General features: G+C 33.0%; 2 protein-coding genes and 1 long non-coding RNA gene across 3 annotated transcripts; 2 read left to right on the forward strand and 1 right to left on the reverse strand.

Annotated features, from left to right (window-relative positions):
- Positions 1–141: 141 nt before the first annotated feature.
- Positions 142–429, forward strand: LOC132903924 (uncharacterized). The gene is made up of 2 exons (XR_009657525.1): positions 142–227; positions 306–429. It is a non-coding gene; the product is annotated as an uncharacterized LOC132903924 (long non-coding RNA).
- Positions 430–952: 523 nt separating this feature from the next.
- LOC106133863 (transmembrane protein 208) lies at positions 953–5,764 on the reverse strand. Its single transcript, XM_013333715.2, has 4 exons — positions 5,599–5,764; positions 5,144–5,290; positions 1,510–1,646; positions 953–1,219 (listed from the first exon to the last, which is right to left on the reverse strand). Exons 1-4 carry the CDS (start codon positions 5,605–5,607, stop codon positions 982–984), a joined length of 531 nt encoding a protein of 176 aa, XP_013189169.1. The 5' UTR covers positions 5,608–5,764; the 3' UTR covers positions 953–981.
- A 3,825-nt stretch (positions 5,765–9,589) lies between these two features.
- LOC106133828 (palmitoyltransferase ZDHHC3) lies at positions 9,590–23,832 on the forward strand. Its single transcript, XM_013333662.2, has 6 exons — positions 9,590–9,903; positions 13,010–13,168; positions 13,584–13,775; positions 14,288–14,509; positions 14,828–15,040; positions 15,731–23,832. The coding sequence occupies exons 2-6, from the start codon at positions 13,028–13,030 to the stop codon at positions 15,887–15,889; spliced, it is 927 nt and encodes a 308-aa protein (XP_013189116.1). The 5' UTR covers positions 9,590–9,903; positions 13,010–13,027; the 3' UTR covers positions 15,890–23,832.
- Positions 23,833–23,935: the final 103 nt, after the last annotated feature.

Raw genomic sequence — 23,935 nt, forward strand, 5'->3', positions numbered from 1 at the left:
TTAATAGAGGGAAAGGTCGGAGTGAGAAGGCCTAGACGACCGTATCTTGATCAAATTAAGGACGTCCTGGTAAAGGGTCAGGTCAAGAGTACCCGAAACCGCCGAGCTTGCATGAAGAGAGTTATGAATGTGGATGAAGCGAAGGATGTATGCAGAGATCGTGGCAAGTGGAAAGATGTACTCTCTGCCTACCCCTCCGGGAAAGAGGCGTGATTTTATGTATGTATGTATACTATACATACATACATACATATGGTCACGTCTATATCCCTTGCGGGGTAGACAGAGCCAACAGTCTTGAAAAGATATACTAATGCTAATATTATACTTATTCTTAATAGGTTCAGCAGAATAGTTGTATACACTGTTACAAATAATAAAGGTACTCTTATTTGCGCTATAGAATTAGATATAGGCGTTTAATTTTAAGTGACTGTCAAAAAAATAATCATTGCACAAATGGGGTTTTCCGTCATACGAAGCTTTTGCGCCCGTTTTTATTATAACCATCAAAAGTCGAAATAATTAAACAATACAATAAAATATAATAATTGCACAATGTCAACTATACTAACTGTAGTAAGTATACATGTTCTTTTTGGTTTTCAAAGTATTGTTGAACAAAATTTTATCAACATCTGTTAAGCAATTTGGGTGAGAGATAATTTTTTTTTTTCATATTTATAATACGTATAGTTGCATTTGTATGGACATTTATTTATTTGTCTTTTTCTTATTTTATTCACTATTTAACATTTCAAAATAATTTAAGTAGTAGTTTTTTCAGAGTAAGTTTTACCAAAAAAATAAAATTATAAAACTAGCTATTACCAGACGTATCTTAGAAAGATGAAAAAGCAGTCTTTTAGTTATTTTTATGAGGGAAACTAAGTGTGGCAGTAGACCCACCATCTGTTTGCTTTTAAGTTACAATAAATAAAAAACTAACGAGTAAAGAACATGTTGATTTATATTTGATCTTCATTTCTTTTGGGAACTATTAAAGTGAACACGTTTCATTTTTTTGTCCAACTTTTTTCTCTTTTTCTCATCGTCGTCTTCGTCAGGTGGGGCCTGGAAGAACCAGGGTCCCAAGATGTTGATCCACAGCAAGTAGAAGGCCCTCAATGGCAACAGAAGCAACAGAAACCAGAAGTAGTTCGAAATAGCAGCCGCCACGTGTGTTACCGAAGATAAAATAACGATGTCCTTGATGTGTCTGAAAAAAAGAAATCACAATTTGAGTATAAAAATAATTTAAAATCTATGTACCGTGTATTTATCGATGGTATGCTAATAGGATAACAAAAAAATATAACCTACACATATTTTCTGCGGGTGTTATATGCAATGTATGTACCAAATGTACACAATTTTTTAAAGGACTTAATTATGAAAAGATCAATATATATATACGAGACAAATAACTATTATTTATTTGGCCTCGAAGAAAGATTGAAAATTGTGTTACGAGATACTACGGATAAACACACATATATGAATACTCACTCTCCCATGCCGCCTTCCATGTTTAAATCAATGCCCGGATCTATCAGCTGGTTGCTGTCGGTGTACCTCGGTCGGCTGACGTATTTCATAAGCTGGTAGCTGCCCACTTGCAGGGAAATTATGATAAAATTCATGAACTGAAACAAATTAAATTTCTTTGAATAATAAGGCATAGTATACATCATTAAGCCAAATAGCTGAACATGGCTTTCAGTCTTTGCGAGACTGTTGGCTTTCAGTGATTGTGGCAAATAAAATGCGGTAGTGTGTGGTAATTCAGTAGTTTTTGAGTTAATTCGTTACAAACATACAAATTATTACATACATTTTTCTTTATTATATGTGTCGATTGGGTGTTTGTTCTACCATATACAGTACAAATAAAGTCAATTCAAAAATATTCCATCTATTTGAGACTGACCTAATTCTGACCATTTGCAATACAATTGTACTTGGATTGTAGTAACCAATAGGTTTCGCTATTGTGTAGTAAGTAATAAAATGACAAAAGCCAATTTTCAAAGGACTGAATTTTCTTATATTGTTCCAAAAATATCTCTGTTAACATTCAGGTGAATAAAGCGTTTTTAAAAAGTCAACAGTATTAGTTAATTTTACTATATTGTCCTTCTGATTATACATAATAGTAAAATTGTTAAATATTATATTATATAATATATAAAACCCTGCAGTGGTCACGCGCCTAAACATGACAATAGTTGTAACGAGGACCATACATTGCCCATTTAGAAATTTCAATAAAATAGTAAGTGTGCATATATATCTCCTGTTTCATTATTTTAAACTAGCTGTGCCCACGATTTCGCCCGGGTGTAATAGTAATTTTGGGCATCATTGCCAGCCCTCAAGGATGAATAATTTTCCCCGTTTTTTTCACATATTCCATTATTTCTTTGTTCCTTACAGCTACAGCATGATGTTATATAGCCTAAAGCCTTCCTCGATATCGATGATCTATTCAACGCAAAAAGAATTTTTCATTTCGAACCAGTAGTTCCTGAGATTAGCGCATTCAAACAAACTCTTCAGCTTTATACTATACAGAAGATAGAAGATGTCAAAAAAAATTATTCTTTAAACTAGTACAAAAAAAAATTGTTAATTAATTTATAGGAGCAGTATATAGTTTAGCATACTAACATTATGGCCTCTTTGGATGTTTATCTAATAAGTATTTATTATAAAATATATCGTTGATATAGTAAAAAAAAAATCAAATTTTCAAAATTTTTTATTCATTATTATAGGATACTTCATATCGCTTAATAATTGTCAAAACTTTTAGTTTCACAACATTGGTTGACCTCAAATAAATTACGTAAAAACTAAGTTTACTGCCGCTTCCAAGGCGTCAGTGCGGAAGAAGCGGTAACAAACTGCACTGCAGCATTTTCTTCAACAACGTCAACTTCACAAATATCCAAACTTAGAATAGAATGTGGACGAGAGAATACATTGTTCAGTTCATATTTATATGAGATTTTAATAATAAAATAAAAATATATATATGTGATTGCCCATTTTTAAATTATTAAATAAAAAGATTTATGTACAGAGGGAAATGAATTTTAATTTAGGTTCAAATCAAACTACAATTCATTACGAGGTTCCTGTGCCAAGCTCAAGCCAGATGTTTTTATCATTCAGGTAATCATCAGTCCTATAATAAGCCTTCTCACAAAGTACTTTCTTTACAAAGTCTTTGAATTTTCGGTTAGGCATATCAAGAACAGACTCCGGCAACCTATTATAAAATCGTATACACTTCCTCATAAATGATTTACTGACTTTGCTAAGGCATGACAAATTTATGTTTATTACGTAAATTTATATCAGTTGTGGCACTAACTTTTTGAAAAAAGGAGATATTTTTCCTAACATACGTTATAAGATCAAAAATGTACTGGGACGCTACTGTAGGTATGTTTATTTCCTTAAAGAGTTGCCTTAACGAGTCTCTTGGTCCTAAACCGTAAATTGCGCGAACGGCCCTTTTCTGAATTATAAAAATAGTTTGTATATCAGCCGCACTACCCCATAAAAGTAAACCATAAGATAACAAGCTATGAAAATAGCTGAAATAAACAAGCCTAGCTGTAGCTACATCTGTCAATTGTCGGATCCTCCTAACAGCATAAGAGGCAGAGCTAAGTCTATTGGAAAGTTTAGAAATATGAGCATCCCTAAAACTTTGTATTTTCGACAAATTCTAATTTCTGGCCTTCCAGAATTATGTCAGTATTGGCCTGCCTTACGTTTGGAAGGGAAATTTAATGCACTGGGTCTTATTAGCATTTAAAAGAAGATTGTTGGTTGAGAACTAGATAGATATGGCTGACAGTATATTATTAACCGAACATACATTTTCGCTATGGCGATCTAATTTAAATATTAAAGAAGTGTCATCGGCAAACAGCACTTTACCCGCCTGTTTTTCCACCATAAAAGGCAGGTCATTGACATATACCAAGAAGAGGAATGCTCCTAAAATTGAGCACTGAGGAACACCCATTATGACGCTAGATCGGCTTGACTTTACTCCATTAATATCTGCAGTTTGAAGCCTATCAGTCAAATAGGATGCCATTAGTTCAGTTGATTTGTGGTCAAAACCATATTGACGAAGTTTCCGCAAAAGTGTCTGATGATCTACGCAATCAAATGCTTTAGAGAGATCGCAAAAGACTCCAACTGAATCCTGTGAACTCTCCCAAGCATTATAGATTTGAGTAACAAGTGCTACTCCCGCATCAGTGGTGGACTTCCCAACAGTAAACCCATATTGTTGGGAATGGAAAATGTTATTTTTTTATTACATTTTGAGGTTACATGTAATACTTGATCCATTATTTTTTAAAATTGTTTAAATTCACTGTTTTGTTCACACAAATAATTATATGACGTACTAGCTTGGCACAGGTCACTTCGGCACACCGCTCAACCAAAAGTCTGGTTATGTCTGTACGCTCTTTACAGCAAAGACCACATCTAATTGCAGACTTTCTGTTTTAGCAGCTCACAATATTATAATTGTGTAGGCTGAACATCATCTCCTCCATATGTTTGACTGAGCATTGGCTCAAGGAGCCAATGCTTCTAATCTTCTAAAACTAGTTCTACTTCGAATACTTTGCCGGGAAGACCTTGTATATTTTGATGGACAGAACTTAACACTTGGATCATGGTTATGTTGCACCTAGTGTAAGTGGTGTTTATTCTACTGTCAACCCTTTCTGCCACACTCAAATGTCAATATTAGTTAAGATGGATGTGTGAAGAAAAAATAGATAAAATAAATAATATATAACAGGAAGTATGAAAGTAGTACCAATAAATGAAAAGCTGAATAGTAATAGGTTGTGTTGGTATGAACACAATGTGAGAGGAAGTTCATGTTACTAAAAAGGTCTTAAATATGCAAGTGGATGGTTTAAGAAATAGGAGAAGACTAAAAACAAGATGGATGGATAGCATAAAGGAAAGTATGAGTAGAAAATAAGTGACCAGTGAAAGTGACAAGTGATAAAAGCAACTGGAAAAAACTTAACATACTGTGCCAAGTCCTCTTAAAAAGTGGGAAAAGGTAAAAATAAGTCCTATAAAGAATACATACCCAAGCAAAACTTTCTCCAATGAGGAGCACAATAAGAGCATGTAGACCCACTGCAGCAAGCCCCATGTTCCTGTAGAAGCTAATGGTTGCTTCATTTTCCACCAGAATCTGTTTGGCCCCCTTCGTGGGTGCCTTTCCAGGTTTACCCTACAATAATAGAAAAATATTACTGTCAAATTAGCACCGAAATAACAAAACAGGAGCCAACATAACACGTTACATAAAAGAGAGAAAGGCATATTCATTTTGCATTCTAACCTAATTAAAACAAATCACTTTTGGTATGTGATAGACCATTAAACTATGTAAACAGAATTATAAAGTTCGAGCCGCTCTCTAATGAAAAAAGTACGTTTAGGTGATTTAATTTACATTTCAAACTTGAAGAAGGGTATGTATTCTATGTGTAAAAAAAGGAAAAATGATAACAACGCCCTTGCCCTATCAAAACTTACCGTTTGCATTTTTTCGAGTAGTAATTTATACTTTTAGCTTTTACATATAATTGAAGACTAATAACTAAAATATGCTTGGACAAATTAATTATAAATCTTCACATTCAATTTCGATGAAATAGCTCGGTAATCACTGTTCATACCACTTTTTCAGATTGAAAGTACAGAGTACACATCTAACTGTCTGTACAAAAAACACAACTGCCAATTGGCATTATTTGGCATTTACAGAGAGACAAGACAATGCCAAAAGTGTCAACGTGCCATGCCAACAAAACAACAGTTTGGCATTGACTATTGCACAAACAAGCTGTGACCTGTAGTGTCGTATGTAAGTACCTACCAAAGAAATTATAAGTATCCACCTACTATAATGTATTTTTCCACTACATTAATTGATAAATTGGAGGTATATATGTAGTTATTTTAACAGCATACTCATAGAGGCAAGGCTTGTTAATGTTACCAAATTTACACTGAACTGAAAGTAACAGTAAATAACGTTATTTTCAAAAAGTTATGTCTGATACCGTTATGGCCGTGATATCAGTGATGTAATTTTATAACGTTTAGCTTATATTAAATCAATAGGTGCTCGTTAGTCATAAACCAGTCACGCCCTGCATAGTTGTAAATTGTAACTATACCAATTGTTGCTAAGCTCTCATATCAATGAGTAGACTAAAAAAATATGCATTTGTAGGATATTAATTATAAGTGCCGTGTGGTTCCCGGCACCAATAAAAAAAAAATAGGACCACTCCATCTCTTTCCCATGGATGTCGTGAAAGGCGACTAAGGGATAGGCTTACAAATTTGGGATTTTTTTCTAGGCGATGGGCTAGCAACCTGTCACTATTTGAATCTCAATTCTATCATTAAGACAAATAGCTGAACGTGGCCATTAAGTCTTTTCAAGACTGTTGGCTCTGTCTACCCCGCAAGGGTTATAGACGTGACAATATGTATGTATGTTTTACAACAATATTAAATAACGTTATATATCGTTACCTATTGACGTTAAGAATAGCGATATCAATTATCTTTTAACAAACGTTACCAATTTGTGTTATAAATATCGTTATCGTTATGTGAAATGAAAACATAGGTACCTAAAATTGGTCTGTCGCAACGCAACTGTACGATACGCGACGCGATTAAATGTGTTCACGGTGAATTCGTCATTAAATATATAATTAACGTTATATGAATGTACCGGTAAATACAAAAAAAATCACGTTAGACAGTCTTACCGATACCTCTTATCGTTAATTTTACTGGTAACGTTATGAGAGTATAACGGTAAATGAACCCTGTTTCACAGTAATATTGATATCAATTTTTTTAAGGTAGTCTGTCTACTTTACAATTCTTTGACCTACACCATTGAAGACAAAAAAGTCTATGGCAGTGTAGCCAACTCCTCAGATTCAGGATGACAAATTTTGAACAATTTTTTTCATTGCTGATCTTTACTTATACATACAATAATTTCATTTTTCCATTGATAATCCCCATATGGATCAAAGTAAAAGTTGCACTTGATGCATATGCTTATTCCTTTAATCGGCTTTCACGATATCCACAAGAAAGATATGGAGTAAGTAGTTCTATTCTAAATAATAAATCCCCGTCAGCTTTCTTGCTTGGACGGTTTAGCGATGCTGCCTTGTAAAATACAGATCTCTAAGAAGCGATAATCTTTTTCTTAACTTAAGAACTCAAAGGTATATATCAAATGTATCTTTATGGATCTAGAATCACATTTGTTTATTAAAATTAAAATATTAATGTATAAATGAATCGGTCATTTCAAAAACCACTTAAGTCACATTTTTTCCAACATGCGTTTTTTTGCTGAAAATGCTTCCTCAACGGTAGATGCCTATTCTGGGTGAAAACAGCTTAAGTCATTACACTCCTTCCTCTTTTAATAATACCGCGTGAAAGACGTTCATTGCTTTAACAACATTAGTCAATGACTTAAGAGGTTTTTGCATGCATCACTAGATGGCAGGAGTAGTTTATGACTGAGATTGACATTTTTAATTTGCTTTGTTTTAAAAGTCCCCAAGGGACCAGAAAAAGTCATTTGCTCCTTCGACATACATGTGTTTTCAGTATGATTCAGATAGAAAAGGAACTATCATAGCCGAGGAATATATTGATGGATTGATCAAACATTCGTTCTCATTAATAAAGAAAATAACAACTTCTATTTCACTTCCATCAACTAAAACCTATGATTAGAAAGTGCCCATCAATAAAAAAAAATAGATGATTTAAAACAAGTTGAAGATAGCATTCTGGAAGAGCATATGCCATTTTATAACAACATTTTTAGCTGGCCGACTGCAATTGTTGAAAATAATCCAGATGAGAATGATGGAGAATATGACTATGTACCATAAAAATATTAAAAAATAACAAGTTAATGTATCTAAAATGTTAATAAGATTATTTTGAAGTGCAATTCTGAATTATAAGCAATAAAAATATGATTACTACGATTGTTTTGTCTAAATTATATGCCACCAAACCTATTCCTTGCTAAAACAACATAAGTCAAGAACTGTTTTCCAGATTTTTTTCTTTATTTCTATTAATAAACTGTAAAGATTATAGGCTATTTTAATTTCTTATCACTCAAATACTAAACTAAACATTAAAAAGCCGTTTAAAACTCATTTGTTTGTGTATGAAACAGTTTTTATTGATTTCTGAAAAATATAATTCTGTGACTTATGAGGTTTTTGAAATGACCGATTCAAATATATAAGATAAAATTTTAGGAATAAACGGATAACCGTTCCGTTTTTGTGTATAGAAATGCATGCGCGGAACTCTATCGTCCCGCCATAGATTCGGTGGATAACGACCTAATTTTAAAAATAATGACTTTTTGATAAGTGAGCTGATTGTGTGCTTTTGTCCGTTCGTTCCTCAACGCTTGTATACCTACTAATTTACTGCTACCATAGGTATTAAGAATCCTTGGTCGTCTACTCTTCCTCTGTCTGAGCTTAACCTTCCATAAAGTAAGCCTTCAACTTATCGCTTAATATTTATGAAAAAACCTTGACCCACTAATTAGATCTTATTTTCAGTAAGCTAGTCTGCTCGCTTTGAGTTTGAGATTAGAGACAGTGGCTACCTACTTATGTATTCAAAGAAAAAAAGAAATAATTTTACTGTTGCAAAAAATACAAATAACTTATAAGTACTTAAAATCTTATCCTAACATAATAATCAAAACTTGCCCAAGCAAACCTTCAAACCTTTTTTTAGTTTTGCATTTTTACTTTACATTGGAGTTGGCAGCACTAGTCTATGGTCAGTAGGGATGTGACATTGCTGTAAAAAAATCGATTTTTATATAATCGATTTATTTTTTAAGTATGAAAAATCGATTAACATATAATCGATTTTTCTTAAGAAAATAATCGATTTTATTATATTGATAGATTTTTTCCTAATTTTTCAATTTATGTCAAAATAAACGCCATATACATTATATCAATAGATTTATTCATTAAAAATAAACAACAGAAACAGTAAGTTCTTATATAATCAACACAAGTTAAAGTTTTTAACAATCAAGTTTGAAAAATGAAGTTTCAGCAACGCATAATGAATAAAAAATCAACCGAATGGCGGTAAAATACTGTTCATCGACTAACTCCATCTAGAGAATGTTTGATTAAATGAATCATCTAAACTGTTTTAAAAGCACAGAAAGAATGCACAGATGGCGTTAATGTAATATTATGGAGCTGTGAAAGTATTCTTTGGCAGTTCGCGTTCCGGGCTCCAAGCCAGAAGACAAAAATGTCATGTCGGAGTGCATTTATTGCATTATTATAAAAATCGATTTTTAATCGATTATTAATTTTAAAAAAATCACTTATAAAAATCGATTTTTACTTTTAAAAAAATCGATTTTTAATCGATTTTTTCCAAAATCGATTTTTTTTTCACATTCCTAATGGTCAGCCGAGCTAAGCCGAGCAAGTAAAATTTGCTGGAGCGAGCCGCAAAATCTGATCTGTCTCCTTTATTGATTTCGAATTAAATACATCGCAGTATCACGTTAAACGTATATCTAATCGTTTATACTACATTTTCGTAAAGTTTTGTAAAGTCAACAGTTGGTTCTGCATTCCTTCTAGCTATGAATCATCAGAAAATTCATGCTTTTTGTAGGCTCTGACGCTGTGTTATCATGAAGCCTGAATTTTATTAAAAATTACCATTTCATAAATGATTTTGAACTAAATCATCTTCACTCGTATAATTTCTTGTGAGGTGAGTTACATTTTCTACTTTGCTTTCAAATTTTTCTTACATGGGTAACTTTTTTTATTTATTTACCTAGTACATATACATATATTTTTTAAGAAAGCTTGTATATATTATAATGTTATGATTACATTATGTAGTATATCTGTCAACTCATGTTATTTTTAAATGATCTTTGCTGTGATGTAAGTGCCTAGTTAATTATTTATGGCTGCATTTGATTTGGTTCTGAATTCACTACATGGTCAATTAGAATATTTTCAAGATATGTTATTTGATTGGTGTTTATATGTTTCTCCCCATCTTTGCATATTATTAAATCAAAAGTATTTTGTACACTATTGTTGTGCAAATGCATATTCAAATTCCATTTATGTTGTCAATGATTTGTGCTTTGCGAATAAAAAATTAAGTTATTGTAAATATAGATAATGAGTATCAAAAAATGAAAAGTGGTTGCAAATGTATCTAAAATGTTAATAAGATGCCTTTTTAAATAGCGGCGAATTATATGGCAAGCATTTTAATCTATTGCGTTATTTGAAATACTATTAGTTTCTATTTTTTTTTATTTAAATACAACATTAAAAAATTATCAACATTTGACTGTTTTGGTAAGGTTTGACTGGCAGAGAATGGCATATGGCAGTAAGTTGTTTTAAAGTGAGTAAACTATAAGCCATTTGCAGCGTTTGAACTTTGTGGCCAACTGAGCTACTGATCATAAATATTACTATTATGATATGGAACAAATTTAAATATGCAACCTTTGTGTAAATTATTATGATCTGAGCTGAACATGTTTGTTTTTGGCACATAATCCATTCACAATTTTGTTTTCATAATTGTTACATTTGTTTCACAGTTTAGCTTAGTCTTATATTTATTAAATTGAGATCAGATGAAAAGTTTACTATGTTATGTATAATATTATAGGACTCTTCATACCTACTAGTTAATTATCCAAAATTTAAGCTATGACTCAGTCAGTAACTCTGTATCTGTGTCTTGTCATGTCTGAACCACTGCTCTAATTTTCACAAAATGGGTAAAGTTTGAAAACTAGCTAAAAGTATGTAGTTTTTTTTTGACTGACTTGACAACATCCATAAACATTGGCAAATTATCCATAGACATTGAATAGATGTGTTTCCTGGTGTTACACTTGGATACATCCTCAGCACTCTGGAAAGGAGCCCTAGGTGAGCCTATCACCATGATTCTGGATGAGGATTTTGCATGGTATATCAAGTTGTTCATGGAACAACTGTCTGACCTCCACAACCTTTGTAAGAAAAACTTACAAACATTGAATCATGGTTACACATCTTGCCTGTATGCACTTACAGGTCTTCTGATGATGCTTTCCTTACTGAACATTTAATAGATGGTAGAATAGAACAGTTATCATAACTACTTCATTATACATATGTGTTAATTTTAAGTAACCTTCCATAAATGACTGCTTTTTTTTGTATAAATCATGCCACAATTTGAAGCTACCGCGTACTAAGCTATTTGAGCGAATTTAGATAAATAACATACATACATATGGTCACGTCTATATCCCTTGCGGGGTAGACAGAGCCAACAGTCTTGAAAAGACTGATTGGTCACGTTCAGCTATTTGGCTTAATGATAGAATAGAGATTCAAATAGTGACAGGTTGCTAGCCCATCGCCTATAGAAGAATCCCAAGTTTGTAAGTCTATCCCTTAGGCGCCTTTTACGTCATCCATGGGAAAGAGATCGAGTGGTCCTATTATTTTTTTCATTGGTTCCGGGAACCACACGGCACATAAATAACTTAGGTTATTTCTCATGTAAGCCTAAATACAGCTAGCAACTGAGCTAAGAGTCTATAGAATTCTACTTCTTTGTTTAATTATGATAACTGGATAATATATATTAATTTGCGAAAGCACTATATACTGAAGCTGCTAATGCGAGTTTAATCTGCTTATCATTATGCAAGTTTTGTCTTGTGTAGCTCGACACGCACTTGACTGGTTTTATTATCACACTACAAACTTGACAAATGTGTCCCAACTTTGAATAAATTTGCTTTGCTTTTATTAGAAATTCTAGCTTTGCCCACGTGCATTTCCCATGGCCACAATATATCTATAAAATAACTAGCATGTATAGAATTACATATTTTGTTGTATAACAATATTACTTTGGTTAATGTTTATCCGCCGGAATCTTAAAAATAAATAAATATATACGGGATAAATTACACAGATAGAGTTCGCATCGCAGTAAGTTCGTTACTTTTGTTACGAGATACTAGCTCAACGATAATATATTTTATAGTAAATATTTATATAAATCAACATCCAAGACCCAGGCCAACCAGAAACAAAATAATTTCTCATCAAGGTCTGGCCGGGATTCTAACCCGGGACCTCCGGTGTCATAGGCAAGTGAACTACCGCTGCGACACAGAGGCCGACAACAAATAAAAAAAACAAGTAAAAATAACAAAAGCTTCTTAAAAGAGAGATTATAAGGATCGACGGGATGGTTGCTAGGTGAAGCTTAGTCGGCGCGAATCCATGTTTATTGATTTCCTCCCATTAAACATTGCGAAAACAATTTTTTGAATAACCTTGAATATTACATTGTCCTATTTCCAATTATAAATCAGTACATTTTTGCCTTTGTTTTATTACTCGAATTTATATAAATTTATTTTAAAGGCTTATGTATAGTTTATAATACTTATATTTAGAAAATAGTTTGTAATCCACACTATTAATAAAGAGAAAAGATTTGTATTTTTGTGTATGTTTATAAGGATGGATAAAGGAATTCAAAAACTTCTGGATCAATTTTTTGATGCTAATAAAACACATTTAGCATCAATGATTAAGGAGTGCAGTGAAAGTATGTTTCGGTTGTTTTTCATTGAAAGCACAAAGAGTTCCCTTCTCTTACTTTCCTCGTCTTTGTTTTGGTCTATAAGTTGACAGATACTATTCCAGACTTTTATTTTCTCATATTCTTAGATCCTCACGAAATATTTGATTAAAGTTAATTCCAATTACTTGCTAATTAAGAAATTAACTTTTTTATATGGTTGCTTACTTGAAATTGTTTCTATTTTTAGGTTTCAAAGAGAAAATCAATGATACGCGAATTTAATGACAGTTCTGAGGATGATGACATGGAAAGCCAGTATCAAGTAGATCCAGAATGTTATTCCACATCACCGCCGGACCGAGATATGCACAACCGGTGCTGCGGCGGCAAGGCCTGGTGTATCAAGGTTTGATTATTTATATGTAATAGTAGCCATTTAAAAGAACTCTTAAGATAATAATAGATAGAATGTACCTGCGTATACATCCGTCGCCTTATCGCCGCATATCCTCGGCAGTCGATGAAACGCGGCGGTAGTACTTCAAAAACGTCGTTAAATCCCATTTTTGTTGGTGTTGGCCATGGTGCATAGGTTCGAATTATAGGATTCAAAGCTTATACACCTCGGAACGCTTTTTGAGTCACAGACGGACGTCTGTCGAACTGCTAAGATGCCTTACATCATAAAATTTATCTAATTTTATGGCAAAACCCGTTAAGTGTAGTTTTAAAGATCTAAGCAACAAATATACATACGGAATAACATAAATACGGAAGCGAATTTACTTTATACTATGTATAATTAATTTGTGTGGTTTCAGGACATATGTGGTATAATATGCGCGGTGCTAACATGGCTGTTAATTCTGTATGCAGAGTTTGTAGTGATGATGGTCATGCTTCTCCCCGGGCTCTCGTCATATCCAATCTACGGCTGGGCAAACATATTCATATTCCAAAGCTTGGCGTTCCTAGCCTTTGCGTCGCATTTGAGGACAATGTTCACCGATCCTGTAAGTTTTTTTTATCTTTGATTTTCATAGTATAGCACAATTAGAGACTTAAAAACAATTTGTGAGTCAACGAATTATTGGCATTTGAAAATACCAATGAAAATGTGCATTTCTGAGCTTTCTTATATCTATACTAATATTATAAAGCTGAAGAGTTTGATTGTTGGAACGCGCTAATCTCAAGAACGAAGGTTCAAACTGAAACCATTTATCGAGGAAGGCTTTAGGCTCTATAACATCACGCTGCAGTAATAAGAAGCAAAGAAATAATGGAAAATATGAAATAAACGGGTAAATTATTCATCCTTGAGGGCTGCAATGATGCTCAAAATATTCCACGCGGACAAAGTCGCGGGCGGACAGCTAGTAGTAGATATACTAACTCCGATCGTTTTAAATGTAGCTTTTAAAAAGTCCCAAGTCGGAAGACTTTCTTAAAATATTAAATTTATTTCGACAAAACCAACCACTTACAATTATCTTAAATCATACGAGTACTTTGTCTTTTTTAGGGCGCCGTTCCAAAAGGCAACGCCACGAAGGAAATGATCAGACAAATGAGTTTTCGAGAGGGCCAGGTGATATTTAAATGCACTAAATGCTGCAGCATCAAGCCGGAAAGGGCGCACCATTGTTCCGTTTGTCAGCGGTGCATCAGGAAAATGGACCATCATTGCCCATGGGTCAATAACTGCGTAGGCGAGAATAATCAGAAGTATTTCGTTTTGTTTACTGTAAGTACTTTAACTATCATAAGTGTTTTCGGTCTTTATCTTACAACATCATCCTCCTGGCGTTAGCATGGTTTGCGACCTCACCTTTGACCATAATCCTGGATTGTCAGATTTTCAAACGAACAGACGGCAGTCGATTAACCTCCGCAAACATAATTTGCAGGGAAAACTTACCCACATTGGATTCTTATTTTATTTAACGTTACCATTAAAAGCGGCCTTTTGCTTTCAATGCAATATTTTTAATGCGTTTACATACAAATATCATTACATTACATACATCTGAATGAATTATTATTTTCTTTTGTTTCCTTTCAGTTCTACATAGCTGCAATATCAGTCCACTCGTTGACTTTGTCTGTGAACCAGTTCGTGACTTGTATCCGTCACGAGTGGCGCGACTGCACAACATACTCCCCGCCGGCCACTGTCGTCTTGCTGCTGTTTCTAATCGCTGAGGCGTTGCTTTTTGCCATTTTTACTGCTGTCATGCTCGGAACGCAGTTGCAGGCTATTTGGAACGACGAGACGGTGAGATTGGTGGATTTTTTCAGGGGAAGCAATGATTTAAACACAATTGGTGATGCCTTACCTTATTAAAAGGTTACCTTATCAAAAACCATTAAATCGGGCACGTCTGAGATACTAACTCAACGCTACTATATTTTATAAACATCCAAGACCCAGGCTAATCAGAAAAAGTTATTTTCTCATCATGCCCTGGCCGGGATTCGAACCCGGGACCTCCAGTGTCACAGACAAGCGTACTACCGTTGCGCCACGGAGGCCGTCGAATCGTCAAATCAATCAAAGTGCCGATAACAGTGCCGGAAACCGGGAAGGAGCTTAGTTAGGTAATATACAGAAATTCGTGTATATTATTGGTACCTAATTATAACCTGTTTATAAGTCAGTGGTATTCTTGTTGTCTTTTTTTTACTTGTTTCCTAGGTGGCTCTTACATTTTTTTTTCTTAGGCAACAAACAGTCGTTTACAAATAGAAATTTACATAAACTATGAGTACAATTTAAAGACCTATAGTGCCCTAAAGTTATGTACTTATATAATTGCAGGAATTTGTAAATAAAATCAACTTGGCGTAGCTTTCCGCTGCCGCTGGGAACAGAACAGTGTTATGTTAATTAAGTTTGTTACACACACTTGTGACTTTAGTGGCCTTTATTATTTACTCTTTTCAATCAAACTGTCATTGTTTACAGGGCATAGAGCAGTTAAAGAAAGAGCAAGCGCGGTGGGTCCGCAAATCCCGCTGGAAGAGTATTCAATCTGTATTTGGACGATTTTCCTTGCTTTGGTTTTCCCCGTTTACCCAGCCCGCTCCTAAGACGAAGGTGGAAAGCTATCTGTATAGTGTTTGAACGGCTTTTTTTCAAAGGGTTTCTTGCATTCGCGAGGGTTGCCACACCTGAAAGCCGAATGCTTTTTATTACAATTATTCGTCTTAACTTGATTTAAGGTTAACGTCATAAGTTTCTTTATCATGATGTGAATTTGTTAAATCCAGTATAATATTAATAACACTGTATGAGGTTGCGTTAAATTAATTACCCAACATGAATTACATATAAATATTTTAGGATAAGTTCAGTAAAGGATAGTGAATTAATTTTCCCAAACGTGAAAAGGTTTATCGATAAATCTTTTCTCCTGAATCCCTACTTCTGAATATTTTTTTTCTGAATGTTTTAGAGTATTTGTATTTAAATTATGTGGGACTTGTATTGGATGAAATGGAAATCTTCGCCAACGTGTGTGTGTGAATGAGTGATCTTTAAGAAAAAAAGCTTGACTTTTTGTTTGTGGCAATCTCGATCAGCTCGCAATGCAAGCAATATTTATATCAATATTATTTATAACTATTATTATTATGTTATCAATTTAAGAGCTATGATTTATTATCTGTTTATGTTAAGATTTAATTTAATATTTAATGAGACATCTCTCGGGGAAAAACGACTGACATATTGAATTAAATGTGTATATTAATTTAGGGAACCAAACGCCTGCATTTACTTTACTATACTAATTGTTACAAATTATGTTCACAAATCTTGTATTTCTTTTTAATTATGAAGATGAAGTATAATTTATTGACGATATAGTTTTGTTTTGACTTGAACATTTTAGTATTATTTTGTAAGAATGAATAAGTGATGATGATTATGTAATATGTCGATTGAAATAAGTTTTTAAAAAAGTATAGATCGTTAGACAAGATTTGATGGCCGGCATTACAGTTTAAGTTAATGTTTTGAATCCTACGGACAAATGCCAATTATTTAATGCAAGGAACCTATCGCAGACAAAACATTGTGAAATCTACACAACTAAGTATTTGGCTGCACTGGAAGTTAATCTTCCGTTTAGGTTTTTTCTATTATGCGTGAACTTCAAATCGAAACAAGTTTTTCAAGTGATGTTATATTGCTTATAAAATTGTAATATCAAATAGCCTTTCGAATATCAAGCAGCAGCGACCCGACGAATATCTGTCGTTTTCTATCGATACCCATAATGGAAAGTATAGACTTATGTATAAGATCTTATCGGATATCTGGTGTCGCCGCCGCGTCGCTATTTTTGTTGTGGTCATTTTGCCTACGTTCTATAAACTTTTTCATTATAATTACACTGAAATTAATTGACGTCGAATACATTCAATATTAAATATGATTTTCAACAAAATATTACTAATGTGTTTAAGTAAATTTCTCGCGAAGTACTTCGGCTTTCACAAAAAAAATACTATTACGAAGCACTTATTTTGAAAAAAAAAAAAGACTTCGCAAGATAAACAAAACTATGTGCGAATTTTTTTTAGTTATGATGCAATTCACATCATTTGTTATATAGTTATACACCGTATAAATTAATTGGGAGTTCAAATAGGAACTTTCATATTTAATCCTAAAAGTGCATACAAAAATGACTTATGTGCAAATTGTGTAATAATTAATACAAGTTAATGACCTCAATTTGTGGAATAAAATGTTACGCGTGCAGTGCTTTCTGCGTGTCATTAATTATCAGTCAGAGCGGTGATGAAATACAAACTTATTTTCGTATAACTGTCATATTTTTGTTTTTGTCAGTTGACATTTCTATAATTTTGCTACTATAATTACTCGTATATAAAGACTTTTTGGTCAGCTGGACGAATTTATTTTTCATTTATGATACTTTCTTTCTATACCAAAACGAAGGTGGTGGCGAAGAGAAAATATTAAAGGTAAAGCGGTAAATAAACAAATATAAGTATAATATACAGGACAAATTACACAAATTGAGTTAGCCTCGAAGTAAGTTCGGAACTTGTGTAACGAGATACTAACTCAACGATACTGTATTTTGTAATAAATACTTATATAGATAAACATGCAAGTCTCAGACCATTAAGAAAAAGTTTGTTTCTCATCATGCCCTGGCCGGGATTCGTAACCGGGACCTCCGGTGTCACCGACAAGCGCACTACCGCTGCGTCACAGAGGCCGTCAAATGAGAGATCAAACTTGATTAGTCACAACATAATTGAAAAAGAATTCGTGGAAGCATTATGTATGAATTTTAAGTTTATTTTCTATGTAACTTGGAATTAAAGTTAATAACTTAAGTATTTTGCGGCCTGCCTTCAGATTGATGTACAATGTTTTACAAGGTGATTATTTATCATGAACAACTTTTAGGACAAACTTGTAAAAAATATACTCGTCTATATCTCGTACGATATATATCAGCAGTTCGGATGGCTATTTTAGAGATTAACTGGTCAAAGTAGATTATAAGATGTACATTGACCCTTTTGCGTTACAAATTACGTATTTGGGTACTAAGTGTGGCCAGTTAGCATATACAATGGCCACAATATATAAACTTTATCTAGCTGTCTTTCTCTCTCTTCTGCCGTCCTCCAGCTAAAAGGAGGCTAAGTTTCAGGACCTTATTTGTAGGTTAGTCGCCTAATAGTTTGAGGATGCAAGTCTTTTAGTTAGCACCGCTCTGGTCCGTGTGACAAACTAGTGCGGTGCCACAGTTATTAATTAGTAATTATTATAATAATTAATAATTCAGATATTAATAAATATTTATACATTAATTTATTGTGTTTATAATGTTTTTGTGATATTTCTTATAGACATGTGCTAACTGGCATTCACTGAAAAGTGGTTAGTCTGCGTTACCCAGTGACATGGTTATAGGATCTCCTTTTATTTTTAAGAGTTGTTTTTTGTATTTGGATGCCCTTGATCGAGTCCTTTTTATTCAAAACTTCCTACTATTAATGTAGTATTAGTTCTGTTTTGTATCAATTTTCTAGATTTATATAAATAAGGAACTTGTAGGTTCTTTTCTTGTTTTCTCATTTCACGTCTTAAACTTTAGAAATTGTTTAATATTGATCTCGTCGTGTTTTCATTTCCACGTGTGTATATAGATAAGTGATGCTTTCTTCGCTTATTGCAATATGAAGTCACTTTGGTGTTATTACAATAAGCATATGTACTTGTAGAACACGATAATTGTAGTAAATCTGATCGTTTATCGGTGTTACTTGATGTTTAGAAAAACTAAAACATACATTAGAACTTCATGTTCAGGAAATGAAAATACCGAGAGTTGAAATAAAAAAGGTTGAAACCACTATTCATGGATTGTAGATAAATCTCTTCATATAAAGTATAAGTTTATTTTTCCTTTTGATAATATTGGCCATGTTCTGTGTGAAACTGTAACATCTAGTTGCAATTTAAATATAGTGAATAGTCCAGTTATAGTGAGATGCACCCTTCTATGTATTCAATAAGATCTTACGGGTAGAGATCGGGGGGTGATGGTTACCTGAAAAGAATGTTGAAGGACAAATTTTACTACAAGAAAAGACAGATTTTGTTGAAATAATAATTATTGATTAAATCAATAATTATTATTCGATTTGACGTAACATTCGATGCCTGATCTGTAGTCGTAAGTAGAGAGAGGACTTTATTTTTCTACACTGCGAACGCCACGTCACATTTCTTGGGCATCAAACAGTGACAACGAGGTTTTATTTAGTTTAGTCTATAAGGTTTGTCTGTGTATTAAAAGGTAGTTGTCATGTAACTATTGTTGCCTAATTTATTGATTAAATAAGCCGGTAGTTGCTTGTTGTGAAGCAAATCAAAATCACAAAGAATCTTTATTTCATGATATTCGGTATGGGTCGGAGGCATTAAATTATTATATTTTTACATCTCGTATTGTTACCTAGAATGAAAAATATTTTAGTATAGCATAAATTGGGAGCATCTTTATCGCTTCGTTAAATTTAAAATTTGAATGGTATGTTTATAATTTTAATAATATCTCTGTCAGTGTTATGAAATTTAAAAAATAATCGAGGCTTGCTTTATATTTAATTTTATTAAATATTAAAAAGAAAATGGAAACTAATTAAATCTACCTCTTAGTGGAGGTTTCCCAAGACAACTTTACAATTGACATTTAATATTCGTCTATGTTAGTGCGTGACCATATAAGCCCAGTCAATAGTTTAATATTTTTAATATTTTAATTTAAAACTAGTATAATAATCTGCTAAATTCACTTCAAAACTAATACAAAACACGAGTGTCGTGAAACTAGCCTTAAGGTATCTGACTCTAAATATATTTGCCACACGTAATTAGAATGAAGTTGTGACCGCACTAGTCGTTGCTGTTACTACTGGGGTGAGTTACTTAAACAAGACGTTTCACGCCGCGCGTTGCACACTGATTATTTGAACAAATTAGTAACACTAGTGTTACCATGATCTATGTTTATTGGTAATTAAATTGCGTTGTAAGGCCTAACTAATTTTTTCAGCAACAACAGAATATTATTAAATATTTTAATAAACATTGGTTTTTGTAATATAACGTGAAAGGTTTTCGTGAGTTATCAGTCTTACGAAATTGCGTATATTTATTTATTATAGTATGTATAATGCTTATTAATGATGGTAAGACTAAGTGCACATTTTCCATAGGTAGTGCAGGCGTGTTTAAATTAGGTAAGATATATTTTTTAAATGTAATGTCTTGGTAACACTACCGACAAAATATGTTGACGATGGTCTTTATGGATTATAAAGTCACATTTGCATCTTTTGGCCTACACCAAATCTGTGCATACAGAAACTCATCTATTTGCAGGAATATCGATGTTAATAGAACGTATTTATAGAGCACTGAATTGTATACAATATAATTCATATAAGTTAAAAAATAACAAAATTATTATTAAAAGGTACAGTTCTTACAAATTTGCGAACTTGATGGTAATCATGGTGGCGCCAGAGAAAGGCACTCGTGTCAAAGCAAAAAAAAATGAAACAAGGGATAATGAGCACAGTTTCATAAATCGGAAATATAAACAAGTTTGCAATAATAAGTAAAATATAACAATAGTGTACCCCTTTTTCTAGCTTCAAGATTACTTATAACTACTAGATTTCAATAGGGCTACAGGGATTGACAGGTTTCCATCTAACTTACCTTTCTACTTCTGATCAAAGTCAGACCACGGTTCCTCTTCAGGAATTACGTAACTTAGATAAATTCCAGAAGGTAACTCTTTGAAATTATGCTTTTGGCACTAAGTGAAGGTAGATGATGGTATGGTTAATGTGACGATAGTGTCGAAAGCGGTTTGAAAACCACATAGAATTGGTAAACATATGTATGACTATAGAGTAGTCTTCATTGGTGAATGTGACGTCACAACTTAAATTTGTGACACTATGTTTTCATTTTGCATTATATTAACATCTCCCTCTTTCTGTCTTTGTCAAAGAGAAAGAGAATAGATAAGATTTACTATATCAAGCTTCGTGAATAGACCCCCAGAGTGCCGCACTCTGCGCCGAACTTTGTTATATTATCTATGCATCAACAAAAGTTTGGTACAACTATGAACGATGTTCATATAAATTGTACAAATTTAAAAAAAAATAAAACAGATTAGTGAATTAGACAAGGAAGTAGAATTTTTATGTTATTAGATGAATAGTTAAGTTTCATCTTAACGCTTTCCGCTCTGTTGCTTTGGTGTGAGATTAATGTGTTAGCATAATGTACCTACTACATCTATCTAATAACAACTAAATTTTGTGTCTTATTGAAAAACTTCATACCATTACTTATCTCTGATGGTAATTCTTATTGCATATCTTATCAAATCGTACAAAATTTATTCATAAACACAAGAAATCCTAAAAAATTTAACCATGTAAGTGTAACAAAACGTAATAATAAGAGAAAAATTAACTTAATATTTATAAAAAAATCATACTCGATTATAAAATTAGTAAATCGTTATCTACTCTTATAACCTAATGGAATTTAGTGGTATCCCAGGGGTCATAAAGCTCACATTGATCTAATCTATCGCTTATTTGATACTCTCTTATCGCACTAAGTGTATTTTGAGATTATCTCACCCTCGTCCTCCTCGCACAGGGTTTAGAGCGTCGGTGGTTGAATCGGTAAGGTGCCCGGTTAAAATGCGTGTTGCGCAGTAAGCCCGGTTCGAATCCCACGGCCGGCATATTAGTTAGAGTACTAACCGACGCTCTTACGGTGGGGGAAAACGTGTGAAAACCTGCACATTCAGGCAACTGGATGTGTAACCATGATCGATCCAATACGGGTTAGTTTCCCCTGCAAATGTTGCAGAGGTTAGAAAGGTTTAGGTGTATAAACCTGACTCATCCAATCGAGGATCCATGGTCAAAGGCATACCCCGGGCTCCTCTTCAGAGTGGTGAGGATGCAACAGGGAATAAAGCCAGGAGGAAGATGACTCGTGCACAGTGGTTGTGTAACACTTGCTATAGTCGTGTGCTAGTCATTATTCAAGTTCAACGCGTCTTTTGTATTCTAAGCGTTTCAGGTAGGGCTACGAAAGATGCGATAGGTACGAAACTGGGAATTGATTGCGGAATTTACGTAATAAAAATAACTAGTGATTGCGATCAATATGGGCTATTGAGACGCACTCCGAATCATACGGCGGTCATTGAACGATTGTAAAATCAAAATAGAGGTTTGAGAATAAACGTGCCTTCTGTGTCACAATTCATGAATGAGCTTTGCTCGTCCTTTAAACACTATCTTTTGATCATCACTAAAGACTTAATAAACTAGTAGACTAAAGTATACTTTTTAACCTGTAATTTGTTCATCGTAGCAGTGTCGCTGATAAAGCGACAAAGTTACTAGAAGTATTCAAAAGGTTATAAGCTATTTTAAGAAATTTGGTGAATATTTCTTTTTAATTGTAAATTGTTTACTTTACTCGACCGATTTGAATAACTTAAAACAAAGCTTATTTTAAATAAATATGGATTATTTCACTAAGAAAATTAATTAAAAAATTTCATTGTAATGTCCAATTACCTTCTGAATATATGAGGAACTCTTCTTGATTGGACTGGATGTTGAATGAGTTTTTTTTTAATATAAGTAGGTATATGATTAAGTTTAATAACAAGAAATTTACTTTGAAGCAAGCTCAATCAGTGTGATTTTTCCTTATATTAGGTATATAAAAGTCTGTATAAATATTTATAGGAAGATATGGTGACGCATGCTGAATAAGTTTTCGTGGAAAAATATGTAGCGAATAAAAAAATACTTATATTACAAGTATGACATTCTATAAAAACTAGGACGAAAAAATCTTTTATCTGTTAAGATGTTTTAGTTAGAAAAAAGTTCTTCAGTATGCTTTACACTGCGCACCCTTTAAATATTTGTACCTACTTAAATTGTGTGAACCTTGCGTTACCTACGCACTTTACTCTTATAATTATTTATGTTGTTTTTATGATTATTTACATTTCAACGTTAACAAACTCTCAGATTTAAATGTGGACTAGCTTGAGGACTTAAGATGTTTGTTTTATATTCTATACTTTATCTTGACTACACCAGTCTAAAGACTACGCATCAAATGCTTTAGTGTGCACACTAAAGATGGTAGATACCTAATAAGTAAATGTTAGTTTAAAATATACAAGTAATATGATGTATTTCTAAAAATAAGCTATTACAGAAAAATGTATTAATTTATTGGCCCAAAACTATTGTAAACTTTATTTATTAATTTGATGTTATTTTGTTGGCATTTGTTGTGAATAACCTAGTTGTAACAACGGTTAGGATAAGATATCTGTATATCTCAAACTCGAAACATAATTAAACCATTCTGAATGTCCTTTATCTATTTGAATTAATATAAGTTTTTGATGGGATTTATTTTCATTAAAGATGATTGTGACATGATTATGTTTAATTTTTCCTTTATGTTTAAGTTTAAGAATTAACTTGAGTAAGTAATTAACTTATACAGTTTTCCTATTTCTATACATGAATACTGAGGTGC

This window comes from Amyelois transitella, chromosome Z (genome assembly GCF_032362555.1).
Source record: "Amyelois transitella isolate CPQ chromosome Z, ilAmyTran1.1, whole genome shotgun sequence".
Lineage (NCBI taxonomy): Eukaryota > Metazoa > Arthropoda > Insecta > Lepidoptera > Pyralidae > Amyelois > Amyelois transitella.

Coding starts and splice junctions, on each gene's coding strand:
- LOC106133863 (XM_013333715.2), bottom strand. Junction 1,647..5,143: donor TTGGAGAAAGTTTTGCTTGG/GTATGTATTCTT, acceptor AATTTGTTTCAG/TTCATGAATTTTATCATAAT. Junction 1,220..1,509: donor ATGGAAGGCGGCATGGGAGA/GTGAGTATTCAT, acceptor TCTTTTTTTCAG/ACACATCAAGGACATCGTTA.
- LOC106133828 (XM_013333662.2), top strand. CDS start 13,028: ATGATACGCGAATTTAATGACAGTTCTGAGGATGATGACATGGAAAGC. Junction 13,169..13,583: donor GCAAGGCCTGGTGTATCAAG/GTTTGATTATTT, acceptor GTGTGGTTTCAG/GACATATGTGGTATAATATG. Junction 14,510..14,827: donor AGTATTTCGTTTTGTTTACT/GTAAGTACTTTA, acceptor GTTTCCTTTCAG/TTCTACATAGCTGCAATATC.